We start from the raw sequence: 16,508 nt of genomic DNA, 5'->3' as shown, positions 1-16,508 counted from the left end.
AAATTTATATAATTTGTCTCTACAAGTTCTGTGTAAAAGAGTATGTTTATTTGAAATTTTCTATAACTCTTTGAATGATAGAGATCATCAAGTGCTGTCTGTATTAAGCATGTGATTACACACACACACACACACGTACACATATACATAGATGCATATATAAATATATATATATATATATATATATGTATGTATGTATATGTATGTATACATATCAAGTTATATCTTATATAATAAAAATATATTTGTACGATTAACAATTCTTATATTTCAATATTGCCATGCACAATTATTTCAAAAAATTATTATTCTGCGAATTTTAATGAAATTAAATAATACTTTAATTAATAATTTGAATTAATAAATCACTAATATATATGTTTCTGTGTGCGATATATTAATAATAGTAGAGAAAAATTATAAAGACGAAAATAGACAAGGATGAAAACAGATTTTACCATATGTTTTATAATATCAAAATATGAATTATAAAAAATATATGTACGCTTATAAAATTTGTAATAACAATATAATTCTATCTTTACTTTAAGTAGACCTAAAAAATGCATTATATGAAAACGAAAAAAGATTTACAAACAAAATTAACACTTTTTCTCTTGTTATGTATACATATAACAATACGTTTCATTTTGATATATAGCTCTTCTTTCTTTCTATATAAATTTAAATCTAAACATTAACCAATACTGTATTACATGGTGTCTGTAAAGACAAAAACTATTTAATGTGATATACTTGGTACCATATCAAACCGAATAGGTTCATTAAGGTAGGCACACCATGTAAATCCTGGTGGATACCCTGAAAAATTATGTTAACTCATTAATATACATCAATATAAATAGATACAAAAATGCAGATCTAACATGTACTCTGATATATGATATATTATTCTTAACAAAAAATTTATCGATACATATAAATTCATGTAAAACTGTGACAATAACAATAGTAAAAATGGAAATGTCAATTTATGGTCAAATATGCGATATTATATTTAAGTTTTATTTTCTTAAAATAGAAGCAAGCAATTTAAAAAAAAAGCAATTTTCTTAATATGAGAATAGATATGTTTAAAATATATAATCATTTAATAAAAAAGTATATATTTGTTTATAATGAAAAAAAAACTTTTATATGTAACGTTACAATTACGTCTTGTATTTTAAGAGGCAAAGGAAAAAGGCAAAAAAGATAAGTATATAATTACACAATAGTCACAACGTACACAATAGTCTTAACAAATTATGTCAAGAGTTGTGCATGAAGAGTTGTAAATTGAAAGTTAAAAATAAATTCACCTTTGCTCCGATATGTTAAATGCAACCAGACTTATTGTTAGTAACCATTTGTTAGAATCTGAAGAAATGTATCATCTCTATATAATCAATCTATAATCAAATTATATTTTCTATGTTACGAAACAACATTAATACAAAAAGACGTAAGCCTGTCCTTTTTATTCAACTTATTAAAATTATATTTGTTTTACTTATAGTGCGTTATTAAAAAAAATTTGTCCCATATAATACTTACATAATGTTAGAGATTATTTTTTATGTGCTGATGATATGGGGTGACGATAATATACCAAGATTCATCATCTTCCCTCCAGCTGCATGCAAGTATATAATCCCTCAAGATTAGTAATGAATAAATGTTAGTTACATATTAATACACATTGCACAAAAGTTAATAAATTTTTAAATTACAAACATAAAAAAATTAATGTTTCAAACGCACAAACGCATTATATGTAAAGAAATAGACATATGTATATATTTTTATTCCACAACATCTTTAACAATTATAAAAGTGCTTTACAGTTTGTATATAAAAATCGCGCGATGGCTCTATACACACACAGTTACACAATTTTATAAACTGATTTCTGTAATAAGTATATAATATTCTCTTTAAATATTATATAAAAATATATTACATCTAAACTACACACAGCTTATATCTATGCAAATTTTTAGGACGGATATAACAGATATATGAAATATCTTGCATATAACTACTACATTTTTAAAATAGATAACGTGATGTTTATAATATATCACCATTTCTGTAGTGATATATATATAAGCTTATATTTAGCTTATAATATGAGAATTGTCCTATAATGTTCACGATTATCTGATTATCTCTTAATAATTTTATCATAACCAGCAGCCTTTACACATATACAATTGCACTAAAAACAATTAAAGAGATATGTATATAATGCTCAGTCTAAAAAAATTTCAATATTTTGTAAAACATTAACATTCGCGATATTTTTAAATGTATTTCTCGTGAGATTTTTTTCGTTTTCAATCAAACAATATATACTTAACCAAAATACAATTCTATCTATAATGATTTATAATATGTATGCATGTATACTTTATTTTTAGGAAATTTGATTATAGTTTTGAAAGAATTATAGAATGCCTTATTTTATATACTTATAAAAAAAATAATAATAAAGTCTAAAAAGAAAACGGCCGTCTTTTTTAACCCGGAAGAAGCATGAAAAGATAAACGCAAAGAATGGTATATCGAACACAATAATGTATCTAGTTGTTTATCATATTATTACTGCTGTTTAAAAGAAGGGGAAACTCTCTAATTCTTAGTAATAACAATATCCTTAATTAAGTTATATTAGTCACAAATAAACAATCGCAAGTTGTATCTTAAAATAAAAAATAATGATTAATAATATTGTATATACATATAAACTGTTAATATTTCAAATCGAAAAAAATAAATTTTACCTTTTAAAATGGTGAACAATTTTCTTAGTTGACGTAATGTGGCAAGTATTTTTGCCCAAATGTTTTAACATTGCATATCCTAAGATCATTTAATAATTGAAAAAGGATAGAAAGAAATAAAGTTTTTTCTTGTTCCCAAAGTATGTTTAGAAGCTATGGTGAGATACATGTGATATAACATATGTGATATGATATATACATGATGTATGTGTAATTTAACAATTATTTGGCGTGAAATTAATAAGCATAACTACTAATTTAAGAAATCTAAAAAGAAGAATGAAACTATAGAAATATCTATTGATAATGTAAAATATTAAAAAAAACAAAAAAAAACAGCATAGATAAGCAAAGTTATATATATATATATATAAATGAGATTACAGATGAAAGATATATTATAAAAGGAATATCTTTTGTGTTACATTAGTTTTTTCATTAAATGCACTTGCATGAAGGCATTAATTTTCAATAAATTGTCAGTTAACACATGGAATGTGTAATAAAATAAGATAAATACATAATTCTCTGTTTGCAACGGTTATTATAAATTATCAAAAAATTTTACTCCAATAAAAAAATATATATTTTATTAACAAAAATATTGATAGCACGATTTTTATGTATTTTCTATATTTATAGAAATTTATTAAAATAATAAACTTTTTTACTTGCATGAATTTTCTATTGTTAACTACATTTTTTATTTTCAGTGCAATTATTCTATTTTATTTTTGTATATATATATATATATATATATATATATATATATATATATATATATATATATATATAAACAATTTTAAGTAAAGTACTAAAAATAAAAATGGATGATTTTTTTATCTTGGCTATTACAATAAATATATTGATAACATAATCACTCATTACATTATGTTTACAACATTGCAATTTCAAAAACACAATTGTTGAATGAGCCATTGCATAACACATAACAACTTGAACATACAATATTAAATCGTTTGCAGTATCAGGAACGTGTCAATGTAATTTTTCCAGAAGTTCTATCATAAAATTTTAAAGTGACCTTCTTAAGACTGACATATCAATCTCCATTGGCACTATTCAATTGACAGTGAAGTCTGGCATTAGAAAGAATTTGCGTAACGTCAACTTGCCTCTCGGCTTGTGTTTTAGATGGTCCTCAATGAATTGACAAGGGCAACGGGCGGAGACACAATGGCGCGGTGGAACAGATAAACCCATGTTTCTATCGCGTTCCTGTGAGTCTATAACCAGATCAAGTCTGCGGCGCACAAAGTGACGTGCCCATCGAGACGCATACCTCAGCAACAGCAACTCCGCCCGTTCCTGTCAACACACATGCACACACCATCATCATTCAGTGATAGTCAATCTGATGCAGAATAGTAATCTAATTTTTTTTTCTAAATGATTTTTTTTACGAATAACGTGTACGATCAAATAGATGCAATACACAAATGGTACCTCTAAGATATCGTGCATTTCCTGGTGGCTATAAATATGCAAAGAAACTCAAGCCTGCAACAGTTTCATTTGTTATATATTTTCATTATATATGAAACTATGCAACAAATTCTTTCTCTCTCTCAAATATTTATCGTAATTTGTAGTCTTTAAACAGAGTGTTTGCAAAATTCACTGTCTTTATAATAATGATCTGACTGCCATTGTTTTATAATAACATTATAAAATATTTTCTTGTTGTTATATAAAATGCATGAAGCTCGTTATTTCGGAATTACAAAATGTTCACCATTTTATAGATATAATTCATCCTTTACATGTATGTGTAATCTCATAAAAATATATCTATGATCAAAGATCGCACTAAATATAACTATATAGAACATCGAAGAATCATTGGTAGAAAGGAAGACTAATAAAGTAGTTTATTAGCATAAATGAAAAAGCTACATAAACATAAGCCCCAAAAATTTCGAAATACTATTAGCCTTCTAAAGAGAACAATTTACTGGAATGCTGAAATAGAGATTATCAAAATAATCTGGAATAAAGATTATCATATTCATTTATGCTATCTACATCTATCTTTATAAATTTTATTAAAACACAGATCTGTATTCAAATTTAATGCTAAATGTCGACATATGTAAATAATATAAATGTCGGTATATCTTTAAAATATGATATACATGTAATTTTTATATTACATGAGTAAAATATCAAAATTGTATTCAGCATTAAATATGGAATGTAGATAAAGCTTGATCTGGAAGCGAAAAAACCATGAGCTCTATTAATAATCAAGCATGATCAGAAATCAAAATTATAATTTTTTATAAGTTTATATTTCAATGCTGTAGATTATAGACATATAAAAAGTTATATTCATATTTATTCGCGCGATCATGAAAAAATAATAATTCACGTAAAGTACACATTTACAGGATCTACAGCAAAGATAATTGAAGTCAACAAAATCATACTAATTTCACAACTTTTCAGTAAGATTATCACTTGTTATTTATCAATTATTTATATATTCTTCAATATTTCTAAATAAAATGTAGTACATTTTAGTAGTTAAATAAACTTAACTACTAAATTGTAGCACTTAAGTACATTTAAAATAACTCATTATTAAACACATATATAAATGACAAAATCTATAAACATAATTCCTAAAATAATATAACAAATACAATAATAAAAAACAGAATAAAAATGATCAGAATAAAAAAATTGCGTTGATATGCTCACAAGCATATTAAAAATTAACTTTAAGAAATTTCAAAGGCATAGAATTCCTTCACAACATTTTATAACATGTAATGTTTGTCTTAAGCTAAAACTTGTATTGTCATCTATGTATTGTGCGATTATAGCTACTTCTCTCTCTATACGAATAAAAATGGCCACATTCTATGAATATTAAATATAAAATTGATTTTATAAATCAAACATTAAATTAATACTTTTCAAGTTATAAGCAAATCAATAAAAGAGTAAATAGCAGTTTTCTTTGAAAGCTGTAATCGTTTAGATTTCTTATATTCTGAATCATATTGCTTAGAGCAAAGTCTCTTCAGTTTGATTCTTAATCTTTATATTGCGATAATAAAGTTGGAAAAAAGATCTTTATAACGTTTCTATATATATGTATATAAAACATGGATAAAATAAGTACAATTAAAAATATAAGTAATGATACATATGTATAAAAGATCAAATACTTGATCAAAATATAAAAATGCTTATATAGCAATGCGCATTCGCATTGCTATATAGCAATGAGAAAATATCATCGCACATATAGCAATGAAAAAATAAAATAATAATGCAAAAAAACCTCTGTAATTTTTGTATATATGCATACAAAATTGCATATATATGTTTGATAATATATAAACAATATAGAATACTGTATTTCTCAAATGCCTCTATCTCTCAGAAAGCTACTCCATCTGGGACAAAAATCTCTGCCCTGAACGCGTGGTTTATTACGTAACCATTCCTCTATATATTGACATGGACACAGAGCAGACGCTAAGTGACGTGGCGAAGAAGGATTTCCACCTTCCTCGTCAACTGTCCAATCCAAACGGCGTCGTAAGTAATCCTTTGCCCAACGTTGCACATAACGGCAGAATACTTGTTCATTTTTACCCTGGTGGTAATTTAATATAATACACACACAATAAATATTTAATGCAAATTATCGCAATCAGTAATGTCAAACTTCGTACAAACATAAGGTGTATTTATATACAAAAATTAAAGCCCATATAAGGGAGAATTAAAGGTATGCCAATATATTATGTACAAAAAAATCCTTATTTATCTATCTATTCCTCTTTCACATGATATTCACCTAACCTCAAAATGAAACGATATGTTTACGTTTTGAACAAAAATATAAAAATAGTTAAATATTATTAAAAGGGGTTACTACAAAAATCTAAAACTACACTTTTGGTTCATTTCACATGGTGAATTCGGTTGATATTTACAAATAAAGAAATGGCGTTCCTCATTTAACTCTTAATATATATCTTTAGTTCGTCTAATAAATATACATATAAAAATGTTCTATGCAATAACAAATAACTAACAAGAAAATTTATAAGATTATAAAATAAAAAAGAGAAAAAAAGAAAAATTTTGAATGTACAAAAATAATTGAGGAAGAAGGATTCAAGAGATCACACGCCTTACCTGTTTACGAGAGATTCTCGTGGTTGTACTGCCTTGTATAACAATGTCATTGTCATCAATGTCCATACGCTGCTGTAATTCTCGTTGTCGGCTTAACTCGCTTCCGTCATCACCACCACCGCCAATTATTCTACCTTCACGTTCTTCTCGCTCTATTATTTCTTGTAGCTTTTTCTGATATAAAATAAATCATTATATTAGCTCTTTGTAGATATATAAATGATAAAAATAAAAGAATATATAGCAATAATTAGAGCAAATAACATTTATTATATCTATATTGGCATTTCTCTTGGCACAATGAATAGAAATGTGTACAAAGCATTACTCTCTTTTCTTGTCTAATATTTAACTTATATTAAAAAATTAAGCATTTAAATTACATCAATAAATAAAAAAATTTTATAATATAAATTTATATATATGTAACACTTACAACGCAATCAGTAGTATCAAAGTATATGAAACACAAGTTAACTTTGTGGCAGGAGATCTTTCCTCTGTCATCTAGCCCCAGTAATATTTTGTGTTTTAATAAATGTTTATTGACTTGAGCCATACATTTCTCGAGATTGTGATTGAGTTTTATCTTGATAAACATGCAAAAGAATATTGCAGCTGCGTTCAGGACCAACCACATGATACCGAGCCCGAATAAAGTAAGTCCAGTTACACCGGAGAACAGCAGACCAAGTAGTACAACAAAGGCGGTGAATATCCAAAGGACAAGAATCCTCTTGTAGCATATGTTATACATATTGAAGCGCACATCATTGACAAGTAACTCCATTATGTGAACATAATCTTCCACTGTGAGCTACAATATATCTATTTTGTTAGAATATTGTTTCTTTTATATATTTTTTAGTGTATATAGAAATAGCTGATATTCTCCCATTTTAATTACTTCAATTTATTACAATATTTCAGAGTATATTAGATAAGTTGAATATATATGAAGCAGTTTTTGAATTTTAATATAGAATTGAAGAATATCTGATAAAATGTTCAGCTACACAGATTATACAAGTGTAGAAAAAAGTTATTACATCTTTATCAAATAATTATAGAATCATTAAGAGAATATTACATTAACAATAATATACATTAAAAAGTATATAAAAATTAATATACAACAAATTTTTCACATACCGTTAATCCTTGTGCCATCAATTCCTCTGGTACCAATTCTGGTCTAAACTTAGCTGGAGTAATCCATGGCCATTTAGTATTTACCGGTAAAAGAGTTACGATAGTATCACCATTGGCAAAACCCTGTCTAATATTTCCGATAGATGTACTGACAACATTGCTCGATGTATTTCTACCATTAGATACATCTCTTAGATCAATAGTTTTTAAAGAAGCGCTCTTGGCTTCCGACGTTCTAACGTCAGATGATAATTTAAGGTCCGGAATATCGGATGTGATGGAACGACTTAAACCTGATCTATCTAAATTAATCTGGACGGATTCGGTTGCTATCACAGCACCCTTATACTCATTAGTTTTCTTATCATTAATATCAGGTGGATCAATACTTTTATTAATTTTGTCGATTTGCACTGTAATCGACTCAGGCTTTATTACAGCAGCAGTGCTACTGTTGGCTTTTTTTTCTATATCTGTAGTCTTTTTTGGACCCGTTTCATCTTCAAATTGGACCCAATTCTCCATAGCTATATTAGGATTAGCTGCCGCAGTAGCTGTCACATTATCAGTTATATCTTCGGAACTCATGACTGTAAAAAAAAAAATCTAAATTAGACACACGATTTATTGACACACATATACGAATATACAAGAACAATAATAATGGATTATTAGCCAAGTATATTCTGTTTAACAATAAATGGTGATGTAAAATAGCTTATTAAACCATTACCTTTATATCTTTAAAAATTATCATCTTAGCATTTAATTTAATAGTGACATTTATGCGACTGATTGCGCGACAATTACACGTGTGGTTGATTTGATTCGATTAGAAGGGAGTGTCCGGATATGGAATTCGAGACGGTAAACGTGTCATCAAGGTATTCTCGCGAGAAACAATCCATCATGTATGTGTGAGAATATCGGTAGAGATCCCTTTCGTCATATAGAAGGAACGAAGTAGAGCGATGAGAGTTGCGATATCATCTTCGAAGTGCAACAGACGAACTGCGGAAAATCTGGAATCGAACGTCGAGGTCGTCGAGATTCGACGAATCGAGATGTACATCCGATTCGTATCTCAATTAATTAAGCGCGCCGGGCGCATCTAACGAGATAATCGCGTGATCGCGATTGGCGAACGCGATTTTCGCGCGGCTTTGTGTGCCTACGATGAGTATTCGATGAGAAAAATAGAGACGCGCATACCAAGAGCGGACACCTACCTGCTACGATATGATATCTGTCTCATACCCACGAGCCGAAAAGGTGCGCGACGAATCACGAAATCGAGGTATACGACATGGTTGCACGGCGAAGGTAGGCGGGACGTCAGTGTGTAACGGCGAGGTGGGGTCGCGAGATGTGCACGACACGTACATAATACATACCTGTACGCACACGCACAGTCGCACAGGTGTGCGATACGTAACGTACGCACATAATTCATACCTGTTACGATTTTTATATTCAGCTTCATTTGCGAAATTAAATTGTACAATCGCAACCAATTCATTTTATTTGACAGGACCTATGCGTGATTTTTTTTTAAGATAAATTTTAGACGGGGATTCAAATTCACACCTATATATATATTTATTGTTGTTTTCATTCGTTTGTTTTTTGTAGCTGTGTGTATATGTATAGTAACAGAGTTAAGTAGCTGATTCTAATTATATTTACATACGCGACGTATCAGCTATCATATTTTTTGCTACTACCAGTTTAAAATAAAACAAATACATATCGTCATTCGAAAAATTGTATAGAATAGACAATGATGTGTGTACACCATATCTCTCTCATTTTTAATAAAAATAAAATATATATATATAAAAATACAAAAAAATCGAGTAAATTATTTTTCCATTATAAATTTAATTTCTTGATTTTGCTATTAACATGAAAGATTAATGTCAAAATCTAGGCCATACACGAATATAAATAAAATGGTAAGAATATGCGCTTATCAGTAAAACATGATCTGTATGTATACGCGTCAAATACGTCAATGTCTGCATTGAATCTGTTCGTTTTAGTTGCACCAAGTTGCACTTTCTACTTTGTTCATATCTGAAGTTCTGTACAATATATGTTTCAATTTAGCGCATAAAGTGCATTTAAAATGAACACACCTAACATTTATTGCGATTAACTCCATCGCTATATTAGCACCTACAAATTACATGACGATTATCGTATGACATGTTGTAATTTCTTTGCATGTCAGACATATCAAACACATTTGTTGTTCGTTTATTCTCTAGCTGAAAATATATATATTTAATCTTTGGATGGAGAGAGAGCAGAAAGAAACTAAAAGCAATGAAAGTACAGATCTCAGTCAGTCAGCTGATTACAGCTGATGATGCACGTTAATACGAATCTTTTTACTTCAAGATATGTACCGCTTAATACCTCGTATATCGAAATACATTCTGTCAAACGTTGATTTTATTCGTTCGACAGCGAATACTCGATATATTATTCATATTCATAAAAATATCTTTACAAAATATTGGCGACTTAATATGACGAAAAGACACAATTTTTACAATGATCATAAGTCGCAGGGAGAAAAATTCAAGATATTTCTCGCTGTATCCCTGCCAACGTTGATATTCAATTTTCTTGTCGGTATCGAGGATTCTGATGAAGAAGTTCCAGAAGTTATTATGATGATCAAGCGATCTGTATTGCTGATACAGGTTCGGTATTGAAACGTGCCATCCGTCATATATATATTTCTCACCATATCTTGATTTAAATCTCATACAGTTTTAGCAAAATTTACTTTCCCTTTACAGAAGGGAGAATTCATTAAAGCAGAACAAATGCTACACTTAGCGTTACGCCAGGCACAAACTATACAACATAATGATGCTATTACATATATCTACGATGTAATGGCTAATCTTGCCTTTGATACTGGAGACTATCACAAAGCAGAAAACTTATTTATATCAGTTTTGCAAAGGCTAATGTCGAATGGAGCTTCGGAAGATGACATGAGAGTCATCCACATAAGTTTAAAAATGGCTAAAGTATTTGAACATTTAAAAGATATAAAGTAAGCAATTTATGCTATTGCAGAAAGTTTTTTTCTAAAATTTTAATTCTATTTTTCATAAAGTGTAATATGGAACATAAAAAAATTATATATTTTCAAAAAATGACGAAAAATGGGATATATATATATATATATATATATATATATATATAAATAAATATTTAATAATTAATTTATTAGTTTAGCTCTTTGCTCCTGTCTTACTATATTATATATATTGTTATATATAAGATATTCATAATAAATTACATGTATATGTTATATGATTTATATATATTTTACACATATTTTTCAGGAAAGCAGAGCAGGGCTATAAATTTTGTATGGAAAATTTAAAATCGCAAATTGAAAAAGATCCTGAAAATGAAGATGCTGTGTTATTACAGGGTATGACCTTTGATTGGTATGCACGAATGTTGTTATCACAATCTCGACATGCCGAAGCTTTTAACTACTTTCTTCAGGCTTATAATATATGTAAAAATATAAATGGTGAAGAACATGAACAGACTATAGTTTTGCTTAACGATTTGGGAACTGTTAGTTACATACAAGGAGAGTATGATGAAGCAGTCAGATACTTGTCTGCTGCAACAAAAATAGGTGATATTAATGTATAATTTTGTTAATGTATTAATTGTATATAGCTACATATATACTACATATCGTATATACTTTTAGGAAGAAATTCCCCTGACATGGCTGATTTGGGTTTGATTTATGTAAATTTAGGAAATGTATTTCTGAAAAAGGGTTTATATGCTGAAGCCAAAATGTCTTGTCAACAAGGAAGGATGATAGCTAAGAATAGGAATGATAATGATTCCTTGCTAAAAGCCAATGAATGCCTGAAGACAGTGAAACAATTACTGTCATCATAATTCTTAGACTATCTAGATACATAGTATAGTTTTGTTAAAACTATAGATATTTATATATATATGTGTGTGTGTGTGTGAAATCTGTAAACATATTTTTAAAAAATATTTAAAATCTTATTAAAGTGTTTCAATGATTATTACATAATTAAGTTGTTGAAACTTTAAATGAATATATATAATATATAAGTAAACTCAATTTCTCATAAAATGGATTAATTATGTAGTATTCATTGAATAATCATCATTGATACAAGAAATGGATATATTTTATTTCTGGAATATTACTTATGCTGAATTTATATTCTATTGTATTATATTCTGTGTTATACATAAACAATATTTTAATCCAAATTAGTTATTTCGTTTTATAATACATTTTCATACATTATATAATCTTTCATTTCTGATTTTATTTCTATTATTCAATAATAAAGAAAGTTGCAGTATTAAATAATGTGTATACATGCCAACTTCCATACTCTATTGCCACTACACTCGTATCCCATGCAGTTGCAGAGAATCGCTCGATACATTATATTTCAAATATGAATTGTTACATATATATAACATTTTTCACACGATAAGATATATCAACCTTGCTTTATAATATTGTAATATATATATATATATATATATATATATAAAATTTCTCTTAGCTAATGGACATATGCATTAATCTTTATATGATATAAACTGCAAATTTATAATTCATTATAATTATCGATAATTTTTTGCTGTCTATCAAATAAATAGTGATTTTGATACATTACAAACTACTATATTTACAATTTTTATTCAAAAGTGAGATCTTTACAAAATATTTTATGATGAAGAATATCAATCTATGATAGCATCAATATATATTTATGAAATTTATTATATTTGCGAAAAGTCATATCTTTCTATAGCATGTATCAATTTGTGCTTATCTTATAGTACTTATATCTTATTATAAATTCAAGAAGCATACATAAACATACAAACTATACTGACAATTTATTTATCATATATATATGCCGTTCATCTGTGTAAATATATCACATTTATTACTGGCTGATCTTTTTGCATTAATTGAAGAAGTACTTAATACATTAAAAGTTTTACATTTACTCTTTGAAGTAATATGATGATTATTTTGGCATTTTTTCGGGGAGAGGAAATAATTATACAAATAATATGTATTATATCTAGGTTGTGTTATAAAAACAGAATAAAGATTAATTATAAAATTATGAAACTAGCTATTTTTTATTACACAAGTAATTGATAACAAGAAGTTACTCAAATCTTTATTCAAATTTATATAAAATTTTTCTTTATTTCTGTCTAAAGAATATCTATTATTTCATCTAAATAATTATTTGACTTAAGATTATTGATTATTTTCAGACATTACTCTTGTCTTAGGCATCCTAGATATAAAAATATAAACAAATTAAGTACTTCTTTTTAAATATATAATTTAATATTTCATAATTCTAACAAATTATTCCAAGTAATTATGTTTATGAGTTACCTTAATAATAATCATATAAAATTAGAATTAAAATATATAATAAATTATGTCATATATTAAATATCCACATTAAAAGATAAATGGATTAAAAAATAATTTAAATTTAATCAATAAATCTAAAAGAAAGATATAGGAACACATGTATATGTATATAATTATTACTAAGAAAATACATAAATTGTTAAACACATGTGAATAATATATAGTTTTACCTTTTTACTTTCGACTGCTGCTAACTATAGGTTATATAGTATGTAGATTACAAAATAACTAAGATTATTGTTTGGCATATTAATGTAAAAAAGTATGTAGATTACAAAACACTAAAAGATTATTGGTTGGCATATCAATTTTAATAATATTTCAATATGTGGCAAAATATGCTTTATAATATATTTATATTTCACTAAACAGCAAAACTTTTACTTCAATGTAAAAATAATACTATAGCTATAACTTGCACATATATATATATATGTTTTTTTATATTTGTTTCATTAATCCTATTCATTTTTTTATTGAACATAAATGCAATTAGTCACAGAAGTATTACATAGTGATATTTGTATTACTGGTATCTATTTCTGTGAAAGATTAAGATAATGCATATCTTTTCTGTAGAGAATATAATTATAATTGTATTAAATGTACATTAATCTTCTTCATTGTTTATTTATATAATGGACATTTTTTCAGATTTTAATGAATGATCTTATAAACTAAATCGAATGAGAATTTTATATCTAACAAACCTATTTCTTATTCATATTCTGCTATCAAAACCATCATACATACTCCGAAAAGAAGTGCAGAAATCTCCATAACTGACTGCCAAGGTTTACTTGCGACCAAAAGTTCTGGTATTACTGAAACAGTTGCAATATAAATAAAGCCTCCTGCTGTAAATGGAAGAATCCATTTTGTTGCAAGATCACCTGAAATAAATAATAAAAATTATTTTTAAGTTATGATAAATAATAAAATTATATAAAGTTACATGAAACGTAAACTAAGAATTAATACATTTCTCTAATCTTGCAACTATATATTTCTTACCCATTCCTTCCGTCAACAAAGAAACAAAGGTTCCTAACAAAGCTCCTACAGCAGTAATCAATTGCAACATCATAGCCTGCAAACAAGATGATCAAGATATTTAAATTGCAGAATTTACGCAAAAATTGTATTTTAAAAGAGAATATAAAAATTACAAAATATATTGTATGTAACTGTAAATTATATCTTTGAGCTGTAATTACACAGTACTTTGTATATCTCAATTTTTTATTTTTGCATAAATTTATATTTTACCTTTCTTTTGCTAACTCCACTTTGCACCAATATGGCAAAATCACCGATTTCATGTGGAATCTCATGTAATAAAATTGTGACTGTTGTTACATAACCAATATTATTTCCAGCCATGTAACTAGCCCCTATAGCTAAACCATCTGTAAAGTTATGCAGAAAGTCTGCAGCTAGATTCAAATAACCAGCGATCTTTATGTCATTTTCAGATGTTTTGCATGCCTTAGAAATCGCTTTATTGCTGTTTTTCTTCTCTTCTTTCTTCTCCGAAGAGACATTCTCCTTTTTTTCTTGAGGAACATGATGGACATGTGAGTGAGCATGAGCACCTTTAATAATGCGAATCGCCTTCTCTACTATTAAGAATATTATTAATCCTAACAATACACATAAGCCAATGCTCATGTCATGTTTGTGATGTTCAGATTCATCTAGATGTTCAGGTTTATCTAGATGTCCAGGTTCATTATGTTCAGATTTTTCATGGGTAAAAGAAAGTTTAGGCGAGTGTGTTTCTTCATGCGAATGAGGGACCATTGCATGAGGAATCAGATGAAGAAAAGCATCACCCAATAGGCCACCAGCTGCAAAGCTCAGTAAAATTTTCAGCAATGATTCATGCTGGTTAGTATTGTCCAGTGGTACAAAAAACAATATAAGAAAAGGTGCAATAGATATAATCACAGTCGATCCAACAGCTCTCAAAATAATATCACTGCGATTTTTATGCAAGACATTTGTTTGCGTAGAATGAGAGTGTTTGTAATCATAGTCATGATGATGACTATGATGGAGTTGGTCCTTGTGATGTGAATTTAAATAATTCTTGTTTGCTTCCTTGGAATATTTGTAACTGGGTGAATGCTCGTCGTGATCTCCATGAGCACTGCAGACAGCCGGCAGATTTAAAATAATGAGCACGAGAAACGTAGCGATTATTATCCTCGAAATCCACTTGAGGATGGAAATGTGTCGATTATTCTCTGTCATTGTACGGGTGATCTCTGCCGTTTTGTGATCGACACCGTCAAAAGTGTTTTCGCGCTGATGATATGACGTTGACGTGATGACGTTGATGTGCGTGATTATGGAAGTACATTAACACAATGCATACGGAAATTTTATTGACAAAATATGTCATATAATCACATATGCTGAACCTGACCTAATCAGATTGATAATGATGAATAAGGCCGATATTATATTTGTCGTACGACAAACTTTTTAAGCATATTGATTGGCTGCAAAATAGAAACTTTCTCAAGTCCCTAGAAATTAGCTAATCAATGCGCTTAAAAAGTTTGTCGTAGGACAAATGTATATCGGCCTAAATGTAACGTATGTGACGCGTGTACGTCTATTCGGCTGCGGTCGGGAAGACACTAGAAATGCTTCGAAGCATTGCATTAACCAATCAAAATAAATAAATCTTTACTCTTTTTGTACTGATTGGTCAATCAAACGCTTCGAAGCATTTCTAGCGTCTTGTCGATCGCAGCCGTCATGTACTTATTGATACCTAACCTCAACATCGTCTCCCTTCTCTACTCGCCTGCGCAGTAATGCCAACAGTTTCTAAAGCTCGTATCAAACTACGCAAAAGAAGCTAAAAT

General features: G+C 28.1%; 3 protein-coding genes across 9 annotated transcripts; 1 reads left to right on the top strand and 2 right to left on the bottom strand.

Moving 5' to 3' along the window:
* Positions 1-183: 183 nt before the first annotated feature.
* LOC138935539 (transmembrane protein 268) lies at positions 184-9,579 on the bottom strand. 6 transcript variants are annotated; one of them, XR_011447253.1, is made up of 8 exons: positions 9,347-9,576; positions 8,118-8,707; positions 7,402-7,782; positions 6,966-7,139; positions 3,923-4,115; positions 1,558-1,636; positions 1,323-1,412; positions 734-822 (listed from the first exon to the last, which is right to left on the bottom strand). XR_011447253.1 is itself a non-coding variant. In XM_070300193.1 (7 exons), exons 2-6 carry the CDS (start codon positions 8,703-8,705, stop codon positions 1,578-1,580), a joined length of 1,395 nt encoding a protein of 464 aa, XP_070156294.1. In that variant the 5' UTR covers positions 8,706-8,707; positions 9,347-9,576; the 3' UTR covers positions 745-822; positions 1,558-1,577. The 6 variants fall into 6 exon arrangements, 4 of the variants coding, with proteins under 4 accessions (XP_070156292.1, XP_070156294.1, XP_070156293.1 ...); XR_011447254.1 differs by having other exon boundaries at positions 1,323-1,380; XM_070300193.1 differs by lacking the exon at positions 1,323-1,412 and having other exon boundaries at positions 745-822.
* A 683-nt stretch (positions 9,580-10,262) lies between these two features.
* Positions 10,263-12,433, top strand: Ttc19 (tetratricopeptide repeat domain 19). Of its 2 annotated transcripts, none has more exons than XM_070300285.1 (4): positions 10,263-10,828; positions 10,928-11,190; positions 11,486-11,793; positions 11,923-12,433. In XM_070300285.1, exons 1-4 carry the CDS (start codon positions 10,523-10,525, stop codon positions 12,069-12,071), a joined length of 1,026 nt encoding a protein of 341 aa, XP_070156386.1. In that variant the 5' UTR covers positions 10,263-10,522; the 3' UTR covers positions 12,072-12,433. The 2 variants fall into 2 exon arrangements, with proteins under 2 accessions (XP_070156386.1, XP_070156385.1); XM_070300284.1 differs by having other exon boundaries at positions 10,265-10,828; positions 11,872-12,429.
* A 1,637-nt stretch (positions 12,434-14,070) lies between these two features.
* On the bottom strand, positions 14,071-16,062 carry Catsup (Catecholamines up). The gene is made up of 3 exons (XM_070300283.1): positions 14,899-16,062; positions 14,644-14,719; positions 14,071-14,522 (listed from the first exon to the last, which is right to left on the bottom strand). Exons 1-3 carry the CDS (start codon positions 15,883-15,885, stop codon positions 14,347-14,349), a joined length of 1,239 nt encoding a protein of 412 aa, XP_070156384.1. The 5' UTR covers positions 15,886-16,062; the 3' UTR covers positions 14,071-14,346.
* Between the last annotated feature and the right edge of the window lie 446 nt (positions 16,063-16,508).

Source organism: Polyergus mexicanus, unplaced genomic scaffold (assembly GCF_030449975.1).
Source record: "Polyergus mexicanus isolate NDT 795.1 unplaced genomic scaffold, iyPolMexi1.0 SCAF_8, whole genome shotgun sequence".
In the NCBI taxonomy this organism is placed as follows: Eukaryota; Metazoa; Arthropoda; class Insecta; order Hymenoptera; family Formicidae; genus Polyergus; species Polyergus mexicanus.
This window is presented reverse-complemented; position numbering and strand designations above follow the sequence as displayed.

Excerpts from the sequence above, each read along its gene's own strand:
- LOC138935539 (XM_070300191.1), bottom strand. The coding sequence starts at position 8,705 with ATGAGTTCCGAAGATATAACTGATAATGTGACAGCTACTGCGGCAGCT. Across the intron at positions 7,140-7,401 it reads TTGATACTACTGATTGCGTT|AAAAAGCTACAAGAAATAAT; the intron begins GTAAGTGTTACA and ends ATTTTATATCAG. Across the intron at positions 4,116-6,965 it reads CGAGAATCTCTCGTAAACAG|GAACGGGCGGAGTTGCTGTT; the intron begins GTAAGGCGTGTG and ends GTGTGTTGACAG.
- Ttc19 (XM_070300284.1), top strand. The coding sequence starts at position 10,523 with ATGTACCGCTTAATACCTCGTATATCGAAATACATTCTGTCAAACGTT. Across the intron at positions 11,191-11,485 it reads GAACATTTAAAAGATATAAA|GAAAGCAGAGCAGGGCTATA; the intron begins GTAAGCAATTTA and ends CATATTTTTCAG. Across the intron at positions 11,794-11,871 it reads GTCTGCTGCAACAAAAATAG|GAAGAAATTCCCCTGACATG; the intron begins GTGATATTAATG and ends ATATACTTTTAG.
- Catsup (XM_070300283.1), bottom strand. The coding sequence starts at position 15,885 with ATGACAGAGAATAATCGACACATTTCCATCCTCAAGTGGATTTCGAGG. Across the intron at positions 14,720-14,898 it reads GTGGAGTTAGCAAAAGAAAG|GCTATGATGTTGCAATTGAT; the intron begins GTAAAATATAAA and ends TCTTGTTTGCAG. Across the intron at positions 14,523-14,643 it reads TTTGTTGACGGAAGGAATGG|GTGATCTTGCAACAAAATGG; the intron begins GTAAGAAATATA and ends TATTTATTTCAG.